At 32.0% G+C, this 21,767-nt stretch overlaps 1 protein-coding gene across 1 annotated transcript; it reads left to right on the top strand.

Annotated features, from left to right (window-relative positions):
- The first annotated feature begins 5,597 nt into the window (after positions 1-5,597).
- On the top strand, positions 5,598-16,166 carry LOC139522908 (uncharacterized). The gene is made up of 5 exons (XM_071316536.1): positions 5,598-5,725; positions 6,967-7,026; positions 12,650-12,820; positions 13,481-13,537; positions 16,043-16,166. Exons 2-5 carry the CDS (start codon positions 6,981-6,983, stop codon positions 16,093-16,095), a joined length of 327 nt encoding a protein of 108 aa, XP_071172637.1. The 5' UTR covers positions 5,598-5,725; positions 6,967-6,980; the 3' UTR covers positions 16,096-16,166.
- The last annotated feature ends 5,601 nt before the right edge of the window (positions 16,167-21,767 follow it).

Below are 21,767 nucleotides of genomic sequence, written 5' to 3' on the forward strand. Positions count from 1 at the left end.
CACGAAATTAAACGTTCAACGAATAACAAACTTTTCTATAGGCTTGAATACAGACTTTGACAAAACCACGAAATTTAATATGCACGCAAGGTTTTCTTAATCAAAGAAAATGTGTACCCACGAAAACAAATGACCAGTGTTGTTTATTATGTGTTCATTACAAGATTTTTTGGGGGTATTTGGGGGTTAAAGTCGGAAAAAGCCAGTTCGAATCGACCGTCATTCACGACGTTCGGCTCTGAATTTAAGTGCCGTCATCATTTCCGTCATTGCACGACTGCACAGCAAAAATAAAATTTCACTTCGTAGAATATACGGTAAATATTGACCTTATACACTGAAACAATTTGTGATACACATTCCCGTGACACCCTGCAATACAACAACAGATTTTCACATGGCAAGAGCTTTTCCTTCCGTTGAACCATAGCAATTAAACATGAAAAGGGTGGAGGGATTACTTCGGTTTTCAGTTAAAAAGGAGTGCAGCTGGAAAGTGAACCGCACCCCCTATTCATATCAATGCACAACATGTTCAGCCCACTCATATATACGGGGGTTGTTCTTAGCACGAAAACACTTGAAAAGATGGACGAAAGATACCAAAGGGACAGTCAAACTCATAAATCTAAAACAAACTGACAACGCCATGGCTAAAAATGAAAAAGACAAACAGAAAAACAATAGTACACATGACACAACATAGAAAACTAAAGAATAAACAACACGAACCCCACCAAAAACTAGGAGTGATCTCAGGTGCTCCGGAAGGGTAAGCAGATCCTGCTCTACATGTGGTACCCGTCGTGTTGCTTATGTGATTACAAATCCGGTAAATAGTCTAATTCGGTAGGTCACATTGAAATCAGGTTTCAATCCAGAATATGAGGGGAGTGCGCAAAAATATTGTTCCACCAAAAGGAGCGTGGTACGAAATCTTTAAAGCAAAAATTAAACCAGGGTTCTTACTGTGTGTGTTACATTTTAGTGTTGTGTTTCTGATGTGTTGTAGTTCTCCTCTTATATTTGATTTGTTGTCCTCAGTTTTAGTTTGTAATCCGGATTATTTTCTTCTCTCAATCGATTTCTGAATTTCAAACAACAGTATATCACTGTTGCCTTTATTTTAATAGACTGGTACAAACAAGATATTTCATCAAACATGTGATCTAGATTTTAAAATAAGCAACAAATGAGTTAAGATTTCAATTTAAAAAGGTGTAAACAAGATAATTTGCCGATCGGAGGGAGTTTAAAAAAAATTGTGATTAAATTTTCTTACACCAAAACTATTTATCTTCCAATTAGAAGGAAAGGTATATTTGCGGGTTTTTTTCCGGTAGGTTTTTAAAATTTCGCTGAAAGTACGTCGCCTGCGCACCCGCAACAGGGTAAAAGACACGGATCGATAAATTTCTCCGAAAAGGGATGTTTTCTCTCATTTATTATTGAAAAACAGTTTGTTTCAAAGACATATTAAAAATTCAAAAAACACTACATGTATACGTCATTTCACAAATATAAATCTATTAACATCATTGAAATATAGTCATTCTTACGCAATAAAATCAAAAAACGTAAAAAAACATTTAAGTAACATATCACTTATATTCATCATATTTTATTTTCTATTTTATAACAAAACAGCAAATTATGCGATACAAAAAGTACTAATATCTGATGACAGGTCATCAATTGCAATAAAAAGAAGAAATATAGGTATTTTTTTTAATAAATGCTAAATGCAAAAACACTTTTATGTATCTTTTCTCTTATACTCTTTAAAGTTTATGTAAACAATCCTTCCCTATATACTACATGTACTACTACTTAATGTCATTTACTGATTTACAATAAAATGGAGAAAAAAAACATATTTGCACTTTTGTATAACACAAAAACAGTTGAAGAAAATGTCTAATTTTTTTTATTTTTTTACACTTAGCTGAAACTATTCATCAAGGGCAAATACAATGACAGATTATTAATAAAGATGCATAATTATGAATAAATAGAAGACATATCTATACTGTTCAATTGGTAGACAAAATTTGGTAAGCCAGTTCATCCCCGAACCGAATATCGTCCGAAGTATCATTTACAATGAGTAATTAGTGAATGTTGTGTACTTTTATAACCGAATAAAGTAATTGCTTTAATAAGCGTAGCTAAATGAATTAACCACAAAATAAAGTTCCATATCCGCTTCTTTGCAGTCTTCATTTTATTAGCAGACTGACATGGTTTTGTATTCAATTTGTCTCGAATTTAATACCATTCCACCACGCCTACTCGCACCATACATTAAAACATATTTATTAATTATAACAACTTGCATCACTTTATCAAACTCGCACTACCAAAACAGGAATATAACGAACTCGAAGAAATATGTTTAATCATTAGATTATTTTCTTCTTCTCTTAGTAATTTACCGAAGCACAGTGTCACAGAACATCAGAACTCGAAAAACAAGTACACACCACTGACGAAGAAATATTAAATCATCGGAGGGTTCTATATTGTCTTCCCTTGGTTATTTCGTCTGTTTTTGATGCACCTGTATCACAGAGACAGAATTTGACTCGCACCTTTGGGGAAAATAGAAATACTACAAGAATACACAAAAAAAATAGCACCACTGCGAAATGTTTTAATCATTAGAGTTCTTGGAGAAGGATACTTAGTAATATAATCATGGTAATGCATCAATTGTTAACATTTGATTTCAGTTGATAAATCATTGCATACTAGTACATTTACATCTCATCAAAAGTCAATAATTGTATATTAATAGAGCTGTTTGTGTTACAAAATAACACGTATCTGCAAAATAACTGTTTTTCGTTTGGACTTTCAACATGTTCAAAACAGATTAATACTGTGACTTTTAAAAAATTATTTTGTAAAAAAAGCTACCTTTATTTCCCTGAGGGTATCACCAGCCCAGTAGTCACTACTTTTTGTGCTGACATGAATTATCATTGATATGGTTACATTCATAAATAAACTGTTTACAAAGTATTAAATTTTTGAAATGCTAAGGCTTTTCTACCTCATGCATAGATTACCATAACTGAATTTGGCAAAACCTTTAGGAATTTTGGTCCTCAATGCTCTTCAACTTCATTCTTTACATTGCCTTTTTAACTTTTTTGGATTCGAGCGTCATTGATGAGTCTTTTGTAGACGAAACGCGCGTACGGCGTATATACAAAATTTAGTCCTGGTATCTATGATGAGTTTATTTATAATATCGGTTTACGTCATATTGCACCATACCGTTGAGAAAACAACATTTCAGACTACGTACGTAGTGAATCAAACTTACTCATGTACCATCCTTTTGTAATACTGACAATATACGTCTTCTACTATAAGTTACACACGTTACACGTAGGTAACCTGTTGATTTTCAGCGCCTGGATAAGAGTTATATGTCTCCCAGTTAATACGAAATTGTTCAACTGGTATTTGTTAGCTTTCATGATTTCTGTGATAGAGATACACTCCTTTTTGATTTTACCATTTGATGTGGACTATCTGTTTAGAATTATATTCCGAGTTCGTTATTTGTTATGTTTTTTTACAACTCCCTTTAAGAAAGTGTTCCAAGTGGTGAAAATGATATTATCATATCTAAAATTTACGGAAGCCGTTTTTGTCGATCATTATTGAATTCACAGATGACGACGGATACGTTTCCATTATTGTAACTACTATCCCTTCTTCTTTAACTCTCATGAAACCTACCAAATTAGACTTATCAACTGCCTAGTACTTACATAAGCTTTACAAAGGGGGTCCCTGTAGAGTATGATTTGTTCAACCTTCCAAAGCACCTAACGTTAACCCCGCTAGTGGTTGGCTTTAAACTGTCTTTGCGCAAAGGGCTTTGTTCATTGTTGAAGTCCGCCCGGTGACCTATAGTTGTGAATGTCTGTCACATTTGATATCTTGCGGAGAGTTGGTAAACTAGCTATTATATCATATCTTCTTTTTGTATATTCATTCAGTCTTTGAATTTCTATGTTTTGTTTTGTAAAGCGGTGTTTGTCTTTTAATCTTTTTGTTTATCGCATTGATATTGTCTGTCTGTTTTCGAATTATGAGTTTAAAAGTCCCTTTGTATCTTTCATTTAACTTTTTCTATCATTTTGAAATAAGGACTTTAGGAATGTATCTCTTTGTAAAAACACACGTACATCTTTTTTTTTAATCTAAAACGGCCACTTTGATCTGAACAGTTCTTTTCAGATCGAACGATTTATTATTTTGTGTTATCATTTGTAGTTTAATTAATTATGATTAGCTTTTCATACCGGCATTGTCATGCTAATAGGGTTCACACTTACATATACGTCACATAAGTGCGTCACTGTTTGTGTTGTCTGTCGTTGATGGAGATTGTTCTTTGTTGTTTTGCGGCTTTCATGTTAAGTCAACTGTTATATTATTTGATAGTGCGTTTCTCTCTGATGAGTATTTTCATTATAGCGATCTGTTGTAACATTGTCATATAAATGGAAGTGTTGGTTAGCTATAAAACCAGGTTCAACCCAAATTTTGTTCTTAAAATGTCCAGTACTAAGTCTGGAATATGCCAAATAGTATATTTGTTTTCCTTGAATCGAATTTTAAACATCGTTAAACTACGTTTGCCTTAATTGTTCAGACGCTCATTTATCGTGCAATTCATGTAAACTATTTCATGTGAAATTCACGTGGAAACAATATACCTGTAATAGTGAAAAGGAAAATAACTATAAAGTGAGGACTTTCGAATGTATAGCATGTATAGGTAGGAGCAGGTGCTAAAATAGTTTGAAAGCTTTGTGACCGTACGAAACATCCAAATCATCAGTAGACAACTATTTGTCAGCGCATCAATTAATAAAAACATGAAGTGTGCGGATAAATTATGTTCTTTCTTGTTACATGTAGGGACATTGATAAATGTGTCTGCAAATTTAAGTTGCTTTATAGATTAATCATCCTATATTAGTCGTTTGGCATGATGGCTTTTCTCCCATTAAAGAGTCACATGTTTTATTGTCAACTATATCCCTATTTCCGAGAAATGTATTTTTACGAAAATGGTCCAAATTAGTTTCGTACCTCGTGATAAATATTTCGAATTTTGTAGGAAATACATTCATTTCTTGTTTGTGCTTATTTATTTGAACATAACTCTAATTTTTCTATTTACTTCTTTTTCTTTTTTCTGTGGTGATTGTCATACATAAAGTAGACGCTATATATATACTACAGATATATACAATGAATGAAATAACTACAATGTATACAATTTTGAAACATGAAACATATGTTGATATATACATGTTTATAATCATACTAATATTCATGATGGGAGTATTCCAAGTAAAGAGCGTCAGACGTATGAACATTTTAAAATGTTCCTTTTATCTTTTTAAGGCGTACAACGTATTCTAGTGGCCCATGAATAAGATTTATATTAATAACAATAATTAATTAAATTGTAACACCTGGTATATTTGATTAAGAAATTAAACAAAGATGAGTGTGAAAGTGTTAAAGTTTAAAATAATAAATCGTAAAATAATTAAGATCCCTGAACATTGCTATTTGTGGCTACAAATTGCACGATAACAATTATAACTGAATAACCTGGCTTTTCATGTTTCAAAACATAAAAGTTAAGACCAAGAGTACGATTCTCGACCTCATCAGAACCAATATAGAGGTAAGTTACGATATTTTAAAGATATGAAGTCAGCAATGGTTCAAGATTTATATAATAACTAATTAACATATCTGATATGTTTAACGATATAAACGAAAATTTATATAAAAGAACACTAACAAAGACTCAAATTGATATTTACTGTTAATCTCCGAAACATGCAATTTAAAAAGAGGATGATAAAAGATGATTACGAAGTTATGAATAAACTCATCATAGATACCAGGACTAAATTTTATATATGCGCCAGACGCGCATTTCGTCTACAAAAGACTCATCAGTGACGCTCGAATCCAAAAATTTAAAAAGGCCAAATAAAGTACGAAGTTGAAGAGCATTGAGGACCAAAATTCCTCGAAAGTACTAAAACATATATCTGCTGGCGTTGAGATATAACTGTTTTTTTTATATAACTTAACGTCGGCAGTAATATATTTTATTACTTCCGATAATTCATGATATTTATATCGTCTTTGGTAACATTAGACATTATATTCACCGCTGGAAATATATAAGGTTAGTTTTAGATTTGGAACAGCTAACGTGTATCTAATATCTAAATAGTGTCTTCATGCAACGTTAATGATTGATTTGCATGAAGTCAAATTATTACTTTCAGTATTAGGTGAAAAGTACGTTAATGTATGATCTCACTCAACTATGTAAAATTAGCCCACTACAAGACCACTAGGAACTGCACAGGAACATATAACAAATTATATATTTTTAAAAACTATTTATGAGCAATTTTCTAGTGTTAGTACTGTGAACTAATATTTTGTTTTTATTCCGATTTAAGGGTCAGTGAAGCGTCATTCATACAATGAGTCGTATAATGGTTATTCGAGCCTCAACTTTTCTGTGATGTTTTCAAATGTACAATTTGAAACTAAATTTTACTTTCCAATTCGTTTTATAGATTTTTCTTTAATTCAAAACGTATGTATTGTGGACAAATCATTGGCAGAAAAATAATGTTACATTGATGTGCATTTTCCCATTTTTATAGTCGTTGGAATAAAGTGTGTGAGTTATCTTTATATACTGAAGCCAAATACCATGCCAAGTGTTAATTTTAATGTTAAGTGCCTATCGTACAAGGTAGTTTTTGTTGAATACCCTTTAGAGTTCAAATAAAAATATCCTAACGTTTATTTTAGGGAAAATAATGTTTCCTTTTGTTAATTATTTTATCTGTTTTGATTGTGTTTTATTCATACGTTAGTTTTACTTAATTTCAGATACTATCTACAGAATGAACAGCTCTACATTAGTATTCACTATTCTTCTCTTTGCTATAGGTAAAATATTACATTTTTCTAATTTTAACTTGTCTGTTAAATTTATCTTCATTAACACAAATGGGGTCGAATACTTTAAAATATGCATTGTACATGTATGCAATTAATTACAATTACTTTGTTATCTAATATGATCAATTGCACGTATACCTAAATTTAAATATTTTCTTTGAAGTAATCATATTTACTTTGAATTATTTATGATATTACAGAAATGTTTATAAAAAATCAGTCGAAAGATAAAAAAGGACATCGATACTCACAAAACTGATTAAGATGATAAAACAATGTTGACTGCTGTATCACTTTTATTGACATGTTTACCTATTGTGTCTGTTTGTATCGTTCATACATCATTGTCAATAATGGAATTTTATGCAAAGGTAATAGAAGTTCGAAGTTTAACAAGGTATAAAACCAGGTTTAATGCAACATTTTTCTACATAAGAACATGCCTGTACCAAGTCAGGAATATGACAGTTGTTATCCATTCGTTTGATTTGTTTTACGTTTAGAAGTTGACCTAGGAATTTGATTAGAGCCTTTCCTTTTTTGAAGTTTCCTCGGTGTTCAGTATTGTTGTGATTTTACTTTTCACAAGTCGACAAAAAACTGAAAATGTTATGGCATAAACATTAGAAAGATCAAACGACAAATAACTGGATATACAACGAGGTATAGAAAACAAACGACTGCGCAACACGATAACCACTATAATCTGGGGTGATCTCGGTTTTTTTGTTCAAGACTATATATGTATCATTATTGTAATTATCTTTAAGCCAATGAAAATAATAATATAAGTAGATTGAGTTTATAATTTGAAGGACTGTTTGAAAAGGGTTAATACTTGATGCAGTTGGAAAGCAAATATTTAAATATTTATGGAAAAACACAAAAATATTCAAATAAAAAAACAATGGTTATAAATTTGATTGTTCTTCTAGTGGGCCCATGTATGCTGATTATCAAAGTCAAAGATTAAATTAATATTATTATTTTATTTTATTCAATGAAGTCTATCTGAATGCCACTTTTTTTTTCTAGAAGTGAGAAGCTACACTTGTAAAGGAATTCTAGGTTGTACTTTGTAAATAAAGCGGTTTCTCAATTCCCGCCTATTTTAGGAAGATATATATGTAAGCCACCCGAGAGCATCCTGTCCTATACTCGGTAGTTTACTTTAATAACACTTAAATACAGTGTGTGACTCATGTAGCTACTCTACATTTGTATTAAACTTCCCAAATTACTTGTCAGGTATGGTCTTCGGAATGTTTAATATGTATGTATTGAGCAATCCCTTGTATTCGAGTGTTACTGAGCTAATTTTGTTCCTAACGGCTTTCCATAGTTTTTATGTTTGAACGAGCGTCCTCCAACATCTATTGTTTTCATCAGTGTAAATTCATGTGCTTTTTGTATGTGTCCAAGTTCAATAAAATAAAGTTATCTTTCCAATGTTAACAGTTTTTATTTGTTCACTGTTAAAGGTATGTAACATTATAACATCGTAAAACTATATAAATAAACAGTTGCGTTCAAGTGTACTGAATCATAAATCTTTAAATACATATTTGTGGTGTCCGACGTGGTGGGAGATAGCTTACTGTACAAAAGACGGCTAATTAAATATCATTAAACTTCATTATGTTATCCTTATTCTCACCTAAAGGTTATTGTTGCTTTATTTGTTTTTCAAGGTTTGAACTTGCCGCCAGCAAAACTTTGGGCTATCTGCCATTGCTGAGTGCTCGCGCGTTTATATACTAAATTGTAATTGTCACGTGACATACTAATCCAATGGAAACTTGTCCTTTCCGGGAAGCCGGAACTATAAAAATTTCAGATAATGAAAAACATGATATACATATCATCTTAAGTTGTCCGAACATTGTCCTTATACATAAAATATCAAAACAAAGCTATAGCATCTGAAATATCGACAAAGAAGCTTGAAATAAACAATCGGACACCACTGCGCGCGCATTGATTTAGCAGATGATCTGCGTAATTACATAATACGTAAATAACATACAACATAGTTCATTTCAACCATCTAAATATTAACAATATATTTGTGTCCGGCAGGGTATACTTATTAAAAATCTTATCTGTGGTATTAAAAATACAATATTAGATCAAATGTCCAGGGGACGAATTGGTATTTAAAGATATCAAAACACATGTTTCGGTCCCCACAAAATGGCAGACGACAAAGTCTCCGTAAATAAACAATTCGATTGAAGTATTTTCCTATGTATATCAGGCATATTAGACGTTTAAATATGAATATTTGGTTACAAGAAATGATCCTTAATACGGGAATTACATGATATATAGCATGTAGAAGGTAAGCCATGAGTAATTACATACATTCCCTGCCGTAACACTTGTACAACAAAAATGTAAACAAATGAAAAATTCATTTCACTTCCAGTGTTTTACACATTAAAAATTTGATAAACTTGATAATTATCACCCTAGTACCAACATATGTACACACCTAACTTGTAAAACTATGTTTTAGCTAATGAAATGCTTCCCCCCTTTATATTTGGTAAACAACAAAATGAAACTTTGGCCTGTGAAATCCATACATAAAAATAGTAAATTAATGCCATATCTTTGATTAAAAAAATGTTTTACTTGCTCGTGCGAGCCAAGTTACTATGCGTAAGAACACAACCGTTATGTTTAAAAGAATAATATTTCCTTTTTCTGAATTTATAATATCATAACAAGTACTTCCAATGCCTTACAGTATTCATAGATATAACTGTTTTGTTAATAACCTTTTGGTTACCGGTTAGTATCTCTATATTTCATCTCAAGACGACGTAACTAGGGAATGTTACCAGTATAAATACAAATAGACAGCAGCTTAATTAAATCCCGAAGTAGATTCAAAGTAAAGGGAGGGGAATTTTAGTTTAAGTTTAACTCTTACAAATTCAAGGAATATAAATGGTGAAAATATGCAGCACATCACTATATTTTGACCTTTGAAAAATAGAAGTTAATATGAACTTTAATATGAACTTCAAAACTTTATAGTAAAAGTGGTACAGTTGTAGTGTCGTAGTTTCTATGCATAATTGCATAGTCTATATTAACAGAAGTGTAATCTGTAAGGAGATTGACCAAGTCCGATGGATTTTTATCGGAAAATTGTCAATCAACGAAATATGGTTCTTATAATTCTTAACCTTATCAAATATAAAATTGAGAAAGGAAGGGGAATGTGTCAAAGAGACAACAACCCGACCAAATAAAAAACAACAGCAGAGGGTCACCAACAGGTCTTCAATGCAGCGAGAAACTCCCGCACCCGGAGGCGTCCCTCAGCTGGCCCCTAAACAAATATATACTAGTCCAGTGATAATGAACGCCATACTAATTTCCAAATTGTACACAAGAAACTAAAATTAAAATAATACAAGACTAACAAAGGCCAGAGGCTCCTGACTTGGGACAGGCGCAAAAATGCGGCGGGGTTAAACATGTTTCTGAGATCTCAACCCTCCCCCTATACCTCTAACCAATGTAGTAAAGTAAACGCATAACAATACGCACATTAAAATTCAGTTCAAGAGAAATCCAAGTCTGATGTCAGAAGATGTAACCAAAGAAAATAAACAAAATGACAATAATACATAAATAACAACTGACTACTAGCAGTTAACTGACATGCCAGCTCCAGACTTCAATTAAACTGACTGAAAGATTATGATTTCATCATATGAACATCAGGCACAATCCTTCCCGTTAGGTGTTTAGTGTCATACCATAACTTTATATATGAAAAATTGATATATCGTTATTTAGGAAGTTTTAAAATCTATAAATGTTGGATTCACGCAATAAAATGAAAATAAAATAGCATATACTTTATGTGGAAGAGTAACTGAATAACTGTTTATTTTCTTTGGGCGTAATATTTTGTAATGACTTACGCGCTTAAATCCTCCTTGCAATAAGCTTTACCTTATATTGATGTCATACAGATTTTAAGATATTATGCATTAGTTCATTTTGTTGTGCATTAGAATAGAAATAACAGTACCGGTCTTGTTTTTCGGATTCCATGCATGTTTGTTGCATACGAATACATCTCAGTGAAGGTAACGATAGTTGCTTCGGCAACCTGATTCTATTGACGTGTAAGCCAAGGGGAAAACATGATGGACCAATATAATTAGAGTAAATGCAAAATATACAGAAGGGATAACCAAATATTGAAGGTAATATGTGAATTGTTGCACTGTGGAACACACAAGCTTTCAAAGCAATTTCTTATATCGCAAGGACTTAATGAAGGCAAGTTCATCTAGTGAAGTTGTTTACATGTTCAACTTAAGTTAGTTATATTCTTGTTGTAGAATAGAAGCTATGATTATTCATATAGAATTGAGTTTGGAATTGGAGTAGAACAGATTGATTTCAAAATTCACCAAGGATAAAAATTTTAAAAAATGCAAAAGAAGTATACCGCTGTTCGAAACTTTCATTACCCATGGTTGATGTAAAAGATTATACAATTTCGATAAAAAAAAAAGTGCTCTGTTTAGATTAACACTGAAACGATACTTATCCCCGGCTTAGTATATATCTAGGATTTTGATTGGTTAACACACGTCGTTACAAAACCAATAGCCCCTGGGTGTTGCTAACCCATATCCCCGGACGTTGCTAACCATTATCCCGGGGAACTTCATGCAAGTTTTCCTTAGTTTCATGATTGCTCCTTGTGAAATATTGAATTCTGTACATTATCCATGATGTTTGTATTTAAATATTTAATTCATTAACGATTTTGTCCTATTATGCCGATCATTTACACTCATTTCATTAAATGCATCACTTGACTGCCACATTTTCAAGGAATGGGACTACTGACCTAGCTATACAAATGACCCACGTTGACGTCACACCATCTATGAGTTAACTCTCACAACATTGAGCAAATTTGACTCAATCCAGTTTATCTGTCTCCGTATTAAAAACGTCTTATATTTGACTACCTGTAGGGTTCTACCAAAGGTATTTTCCTACATCCCGTAGAAACTATGTAAAATTTCCAAATTTCAATAAAACTTTTTTAGATAATGAAGAAAACGTTGTTTTCACGTTACACTTTGTACCCGAATTTCCATAAAACAAGCCCGATTCGGACTAAGACCGGGGATAAATTCGTTATCTACGTTCATATCCGTAGATATGGATATTTTAACACCCTTCAGTACCCTGTACACACTTCGGCTACGCCTCATGGTGTACTTGGGTACTTCAGGCTGTCAAAATATCCATATCTACGGATATGAACGTAGATAACTTATAATATCAGTGAATTGCAACAGCTTGGGTTTATTAGTTTTTATTGACCTCCGCGTTGTATAATTCGCCTTATGTTGTAGAATTGCCTTCCGTTGTAGAATTCGCCTTCCGTTGTATAATTCGCCTTCCGTTGTAGAATTCGCCTTCCGTTGTAGAATTCGCCTTCCGTTGTAGAATTCGCCTTATTTATTTTGGTTTTGTAACACTTTTAAAACACGTTTAGTGTTAATGAAAGTCAACTCCTTTTCAACAATTAACCGTTTTAACATTATTTGTATATATACAGGTATGAGAGAATCCTTTCAGCAAGTCTGTTCTGACAGATTTTGTAAAGTAGCATACATCAGTAACGTTGGCTGCGCAGGTTGTTGTTTAGGGTCTGGATGTAATGGTCTAGCTGGCTATTGCGAAAACTCTAAATGTTATTGCAACGGATGCGAGGTTAAGAAAAGTGAAGGTGTGTATTGAATTTGGTAAAACAAATTATTTAAGATTAAAGCGTTATGATACATTTACGGCAATATACGAGATAAGTCAAAAGACACAATAGTTTGACCGGACAACAGAAAGTCACTTGTTCATAATGAATGCTTAACGAGTATGTTTACCACTTTAAAAGTTGAAAATATGTAACCTTTTGAGTTAAATTTTATGAACTAATTGTTTTTCAACTTTTTTTCGTGGTTTTTATGTACGTACCACACGTCATGTCAATTTCGAGAAAAATGGGTATTAACAGTTTTCCTGATTTCCTGACCAACAGATACTTACTCAAAGAAACACACAAAAACGGAGAAATCACATAAAAACGAAAATGAGGGTTCCTTGTTGTCGAAACAGTAAAACATAAAATTGCAGAACTACGAAACTCGGAGGAAAGTTCTAAACGGAAAGCCCCGAAGCTAATGGCAAAATCAGAAACACAATCACATCAATCGAACAGATTACAACAACTGGTATGGGTCTCCTATTCTTCAGGTTTAACCGAAATAGAGAATCCACAATCACGTAAAACGTCAAAATTGGGAAAAGGAAACTATCGGTTTAATTAAAAAAAGAAAAATGCATTCTTACCACAGCTCCTTGTTTTATATTTATGATGTTTATTGCTATTTAGTATCAACCTCAAGAGATGGAACTGTTACTGCTTTCAGCTCAGCAAGAAGTCGGATAAGTATGTAAAGCAAAAGCGATATATATATGTAAGACTCTGAACCGCATTTGTCACGCTGACGTGCGATAGTTGGGCAATGAAGTGCTATGGTGACATTATTACGATTGTAGTTAGCTTGGCTTAAGGGAGTGTGCTTCTCAATTTCATAATAATTAACTTTTCAAAACACTAGTTTATAATGAAAGGGAATTAATAAAGGAATCAAAAGAACAAACAAAAAAATATACAATGTGCTTGTTTTCGAGAAATTAGCAATTCAAATTTTGGCGGGAAAATATTCTCTCTTGACTTTTCATAGCTTTATCATTGACAAGTTTTAATAATCAAACACTATTAAAAAAATAATTAAGATTTTGTAAGACTTTTACAAATGGCTTATTATTTTACAGTTATTAGATTTAGAAAAATAAAAATAGGGGTCGATCGGCATTTTTTTAAGGCATTTAAATAGACAAAACCGGAGGATTCCGTAAATCTAACATAAATCCCAAAACCTGACAAGCCAACTTCCTTAAGTGCGTTGGGTGGTAACGCTGAAGTGCTATGGATTAAAGTTGTCATGTGTACAATGTTTTTGTACAATGTTTTTGTTTCGATGTAGAAGTCAATTTGTTTGTTAGAAGTAGCTTTTCAGTTTTAAGGGCATAAGATACAGTTTTGATCCAATATTGTAATTTTGCTAAAAATTGCATGTAGGCTATTTTTTGCCTGATTAAATGAAATATGTAATAAAAAATATACCTCATGTGCTACTTTTTGAGTAAAATGAGCTCGAATTTTATGTTTGCTAAAAAGTCGGATTTGTGGGCGTATTTTTCCTTTCGACATAACATTTTTGTTTTTAAAGATAAACACAAGCTGTTTTTGTTAAATTATTTGTAAATTCTGTCTTATATAAACGTCTTTTAAATTTGTGCGATTAGTCTTTTCAAATAACTCATATTTATCAAATGTTCACAAATGTAGAAATAAAAAACATAATTTTTGCTGTGTATTTATATATATATACTAGTCAACAAAAGAAACGATACACGACTTTTTTTCAAATTAAATATGAAGTTTTCCGTTTAAAGGACCAATATTGAAGGTTGTAATACTTATTGACCATGGAAAAATAAATCCATTTAGAAAAAATATTTTTTTTTTGCTTTCATGACGTCATTTGCCGAAATTTAATTTTTTTCACAAAATTTACAGAAAACGACAATTTTAAATTTAAAAACAGAAATTCCAACTAATGATGCAAACCTCTCATTTAAAGGTAAAAACAATTTTTGCCATTGATTCTTTTTTAATAATCATACGTTTATTTGTAAAGCAAAGTTCGGCCTCACTAGAAATCGTTAAAATGTTTACATTATCAATTGATATGTGTAAAGTGAAATTAAAAAAAAACAACGGTAACAATTTTAAAACTAATCCGAAAGTTTCCAAATTTACAGTGTATTGTTTTCATATCTAAAGCATTGATTTAGGACGATATTCTTTTTTTTTATTTGCATTTTTAGAGATTTCAAAAAAACGCTTTTTCTTCCAAAAATTAAAAAAAACAATATTTCAACCCATAAGTTACAACATAAACATAACTTGATGAGCATATTGGATATTTTTTAACGAATTTGAAAATTCATTTAGTAATTAGAAAATTGAGTGGCGATTTTTTATTTAACTCTCCGCAAAAATAATGTGCACCCTATGATCGTGTACATGGAATTTAGTTACTTTCCGACATGTTTTGATTTTCATTCTCATATGTGCATACATTGCAAATGAAAGCCTTTTAAAAGAGTGTATCTCAATTTGCTTTATATTTAATACTTTGTGATACATTTTATGTTAAAGTCGTGTATCGTTTCTTTTGTTGACTAGTATATTTAAAAAAAAAAATTGCATGTTTTAATGTAATTTGGCATACATAATCTTCTTACGTAATGAAACCAAATCGCATTTTAAAAAAGAGGGGTCCATGAACTCAAGTTGAATTAGTTTGAATGATAAAAAATTGAAAACAACACGTTTAATAATTTCTGGCGTCCGATGCACTATTCTGAGTCAGACCTGAATCTTTTCCCGATAAGTCATAATTTGACGTCGCGAAAATAACAATTAACGTTAGCAGCGTCATTACCTACGTGCCCTGTAGCTGTATTGTATGCCCTCAAACATAAGTCTAGTCATAAAAATATCGTTAGTGTTTACTTTTTACATCGCATAGACTTCTCCCCATCCTCTAATACAGCTGTCGTTCATAGAATCGCCAAGAAAATGACGTCTATAGACATTAAATGCACAGTCTTTTTTCCCTTTAAAACGAATTACAACTGTGGGAAATAAAACACACGCTTATTGTTGAAAATGCAAATGCTGTTTGATTAGTTATATATCAATAAAGAGTTAGGTAGGTAAATGAAATAGGTAAAAAAAAAACAGCAGCAGCCCTCATTTATCTTATTTTTTGAGTAAAATGCTTGTCATCTTTTAATTGTTATTTTGTTTTTATTTCAGGCGGTAAAATGGGGACTGTCTCTAGCTCTTCGAGAAGCCGAATTGTTATGTAATACAACAAACATAACGTATACATATATTCTAAAAAAAATAATAAACTAATTGCATTGCCATAGTATTTCAATACACAACTTCAACAATAATTTATTATTGTCATGCAATATTATAATTTCTCAGTCGGGATTGTTGTAAGATTGGATATTCACACCTCTAGGATGACAGTACAGTGATACCCGTCCTTTAAACATTAATATGTTGTCTTATACGTTTAGTTTGTTTACCTCATTTTATGGACTATTTTACGTGTTTTTTTTAAAATTACAATGGTTTAACAATAGCAAAAAAAGTTCATTTTCTGAAGTACCATTAAAGATACCACCGTACACATATTTTGAACGGTTTAAGGTCCAACCTTAACCAACAAGAGAGCATAATATATAAAGTGGCCTTTCTTCCGTTACTGAACCTTTTCTCATTATGGAAAGCATCAAGGTCACATCCAGTTGAAATAGTTTGAATATCAGAACCTCTCTCATAACCTAATAGTTCATAACCGAACTAAAAACTATGGTGGCCGGATGCGGACATTTCACCTTTTCGCGTTTTCTCCTTTCACTTTCACGCGAAATCGAGACATCGAGAAATCGGGAAATCGGAAAATCGAGAAAGAGAAAACGAAATCGAGAAATCGAGAAATCGAGAAATCGAGAAATCGGGAAATCGAGAAAGCGAAATCGAGAAATCGAGAAAGCGAAATCGAGAAATCAAGAAAACAAAAACGCTAATTATGTCTTTGGAGATGCAATTGTTTTAAATTGATCATAGTAAACTAAAATATAGGTTGAAAATGCATTTAGCTTATTCAAAATATAGCTAAGCAACAGATGTGACCTCAGATGTCGAAGGTCTTCGGCTTGAATTCATGTCATGACCAAGACAACATTATCATCAGGAGATTTTTAAAACTAGAAAACAAGAAATTAAAGAATGAGAAGCAAAATCTCAATTCAGATAGTTGATTGAGGTGCCCAAAAACAGTAAAGGGGGTCAGTAAAGCATCATGCACTAACTGCCCATTTTAATGTATTTTTCCTTGTCAATATTCATTTTTTTTTACCAAAGGTAATTAAGAACTTCATATTGTAGTATAACCACATGAGACAATGTTGGCAAGTTTCCCCAATGAGGTCCTTTGGTTTGTTATTGGGTTTGGGCTTAATTGATGTTTACCAACATCACCTTGTATTCATATTCATCAGATTTGTAGTGTCATTTATCTATTATTCTTGTTTATAAAACTACTAATTTAGAAAAAGGTGGCCATCAGAGTCCTTCGTTGATCTTGGCAAATGCCATTGGTTCCTTTGTTATGTTGGAGACTTTCAAGCAACCCCTAAGATCAAGCTTATTTTACTGTATTTTTATCGAAAAGGCGAGACATAGCGATCCTACATTCCGTCGTCGGCGTCCACAAATATTCACTCTGTAGTTAACTTTTTGAAATTTGAATAACTTTCTTAAAATTTCCTGGATTTCTACCAAACTTGAACAGACGCTTGTTTATGACCATAAGATAGTATCCAGCATTGACTTTGTGTGAAATAAGGTCCCGTGCACGTTTACTCGATATTCCTTTATTTCTGTTAAAGGGTGTGAACACGTCTTAATGCAAGTTTAACACTTCAATATAAAAGGCCTAGGTCATATGGCAATACATTGATGCTTTTTTTTATAGATGATTTGATACCGGGAAATTGGTGGTCTTACTTTAATTTAAACCATGTCGGCTATCTAGTTTTATCTACAAAAAAAGAGCCAGTTTTGTATTCTTTGATATGCAAACACGACCATTAGCATCGTATATTCTTAAAATATTTTCTCGCACAATGTCTGGACATCGGTGGAGATGCAACATTGCAAAACCACACGTTTACAAATGAAAATCAACACTCAGACTATAGTCATAAAGTAGGAAAATAAATGAACAAAAGACAAACCCGGGACACAGAAGTTCAAACAATAGACCAACAACTCTGAAAACTAAAAGTAAAATAGAACCATGGATCACGAAAAGGAGCGACATCAGAGAGTGAAGAGAATTGCTTCTTTCAAGACACTTTCCGTGAAAACGAAATGATATGAAGACAATCTTTTGTTTCAGTTTTGATTTTTTTTTTTTTTTTAATTTCCAACATAAGGCATTTGCCTCATTTGCCTCAATGTAGTTACGGCCCTGGCAACATAGTCTGACGTGGTTATACTACAATATGAAGTTATTAACCTTTACTGTTTTTGGGCACCTCAATCAAATTCTTAATTGAGATTTTGCTTCTCATTCTTTAATTTCTTGCTTTCTAGTTTTAAAACTATCTAGTGTTAATGTTGTCTTGGTCATTACATGTATTCCAGCCGAAAACCTTCGACATCTGAGGTCACATCTGTTGCTTCGCTATATTTTGAATAAGCTAAATGCATTTTCAACCTATATTTTAGTTTACTATGATCAATTTAAAACAATTGCATCTCCAAAGTTATAATTAGTGTTTTTGTTTTCTTGATTTCTCGATTTCCCGATTTCCCTATTTCTCGATTTCTCGATTTCCCGATTTCTCGATTTCTCGATTTCTCGATTTCTTGATTTCGCTTTCTCGCTTTCTCGATTTTTCGATTTCCCGATTTCGCGATTTCGCGTGAAAGTGAAAGGAGGAAACGCAAAAACGCGAAAAGGCGAAATTGCCGCATCCGGCCACCATAAAAAACGCCTTTGCAAACAAAAACGTAAAATTGCTTAAAGACGAACACAATTCTACAAAACAACCCAAGACTGAGTAAAACAAACCTCATAATTAAAACCCGGTGTAAGCAAAGATGCTCATCAGTAAGGTAACCAGATCATGGTCGACATATAACCACCGTAGTATTGCTGATTTCTGAAACTTAATTGTTCAGGTAATATAGTGATTTAAATATATTTTCAAAGTCTAGAGTACAATACAGACTGAGTCACAGTAGTTATACTGTGTTAAAATCTGGACAAAACGAAGAAAAAAAGACAAATCATGGTGCTAGACAAAAGCCAAATCTATTAATTTGGGATGTACAAATACGCAACTTTTCTTGTAATTTCTAACCTTTGCCTACTTTGGTTTTTTTTTTTTTGAGTTATACCACTAAAAAATGCACATGAGTGCTATCCGTTGTAAATGCATATCTACGCAGTATATATAAGAGTAATTACTATATTAACTTTCATCAACTACAGAAGATCTTTTAGAATTGTACCAACTCATATTTATTACTATTCTGTCGGAGAACTCATATCTATACAATCTCTATTAAGATATCGACTTGAGTCAACTTTGAAATTTTAAAATTATACAAGCGTTGTTCAGTTTGAAATTTTTATATTGACAAAGATTTTTTTTTTTAAAATCAAAATAGATTGGTTTGACAAATGTAACATCATCGTTATCATACAGATTATTTAAGGAATGACTGTAATATTTTTTCTGTCTATGAAGAAAAAACATAAAAAATTTGGTGCACACTGAATAACGCGCGTAGCCGGTTATTTAACAGCGTGCACCACTTTTTTATGTTATTTTGAATAGACAGAAAAAATATTACAGTCATTTCTTATAATTTAATTCTAAATTCCATTGTAAACCGTAGAAAACCATGAAAAAACAGTTGATCACGTCAACGTCAAATGACAAAATTATGTTTATGGGCTGATAACAATATAACGTCAGCCAATCAGAAGACGCGACACATCCAATATTAAATTATAGATATATGTTATCCAAGATTTTCATAGATATTTTAATTTATTGTTTCCTTTTTCTAGATATTGGTGTTGTTTTGTACACCTTTTAGATTATTGGAGATTTCGGTGCTGTCAAATTATTTTATAGTAACTGTTGAATTTATTGATACAGTCCGTGAACCACCAACTATTTAGAACCACACATATTCTATAAACAATTTTCTCTGATTCTTACTCGGTTTATTCGATTCCTTAGCTGTTGATCATTCTTATTTAATCAACGTGTGGTTCGTTTGATAACCAGTTCTTCATTGGTCAAAATTTGATTATGACGTAAAATTTTGTTGCTTTCCTCTGAATTTCCGATTGTGACGTAATGAAAACAGACGAGTCTTGCTCTTAAGATTTCGAAATTTAACTGTCACAAGTTTATAAATATCCTATCACACTCGATGCAGTGGTAAAATCTCTATTTGTTTTTTTTTTTATATATTTCCAAAAATGATGTTTACCTCAAAATGCACCAAATGTTTTTTGGTTATTTGTGACATTAGCTGTCGTGCCTATTACTTATTCTAAGTTTTCCCTGTATTAGTGTAATGCGATTGAAATTTTTCGTCTTTTTATACTGTTTCTACTATTTTTTTGATTGTCATGGGTTACCTTTCTTAAGTATTTTATACCTAACTGGTGTTTAAAGTCTTTTTCTGTCCGATTGCTTCGGTACAGTGTAGATATAGTATTTGTAACTGGTAATTAGCCATTAGAAAAGTCTGAACTTACACTCCAGCAGGATGAAACAGTTTTAATCAATTTGCTACCTGTTTTCCATATCTTAACCATTCACGAAAAAGGACATTTAATGTCTAAATAATTTTTCACCAATGGCTGACACCTATAATATAAGTCTAAACCATACTTGATCAAAGTCTGAACAACACTTGCCCAAAGTCGGAATTATTTGACCAATAAACGTGATACACGTGATAATCTGTATGAAAGAAAAGTAAAAAAAAAATAAAAAAAATACTGAACTCCTAGGAAAATTCAAAACAGACAGTTTCTTATCAAATAACAAAATTAGAGCTTAAACACATGAAACGAATAGAATACAACTGCTATATTCCTGACTTGTATAACTATTATATATTCTATATTGACAGAACTTAAATAGGTCTTTCTATATAGATGAGATACATATGTTTTAAAAAATAAGCATATTCTTCTGCGGAAAAAGTATATTCACCTTTCAAAACTTCGCATGGTTTTACGATATATATTTTTTTCTCTCTGTTTTTTGTTTCAGAATATATATGGTTAAATTGACTTTTGAAATACCTAGTGGACCTCAGTGAATATCAGTTTTTTTACTAAACTCATAAAGTGTTTGTTTTATCATTAAAACTTGTTTTGCAATATTTCCATATGACCATCACGGCCCAGCGTTAGAATGCTTAGTAATCATCGCATGGTTGATTAAAACTTATTCATCATTCACATACTATTTATATCAAATACTTCGTTGTCTATTTTCTATAAACGAAATATCTGGTAAAAAATATTCGCTAAATAGGAGACAACTATCTACCAGAACTTAAGGGAAGTGAATGGTAGCATTATATGCAAACTTACGGCCTTCAATAATTAAAAACAAACATTTACATGATGTACTCAGCTAAAAAAGATTTGATGTAAACAACGTGGCCAGTTCATAAAAGACAATCAACAACCTTACCTTAACTACATAATCTACGACAAAACATATTTGACAAAAATTAACCAACGCTAAACCTTTCCCATAACACTTGGATAGTGGTGTAAAGCACATCATAAAAATCTTGTTCAATGATAAAATAAAAGAAACGAAGTCAACAGAATGTAGGATTATGACTTATCATAACCGTTTATAGATATAGGAAGATGTGGTATGAGTAACAATGAGGCAACTCTCCAGTCAAC

This window comes from Mytilus edulis, chromosome 5, assembly GCF_963676685.1.
Source record: "Mytilus edulis chromosome 5, xbMytEdul2.2, whole genome shotgun sequence".
NCBI classification, from domain to species: domain Eukaryota; kingdom Metazoa; phylum Mollusca; class Bivalvia; order Mytilida; family Mytilidae; genus Mytilus; species Mytilus edulis.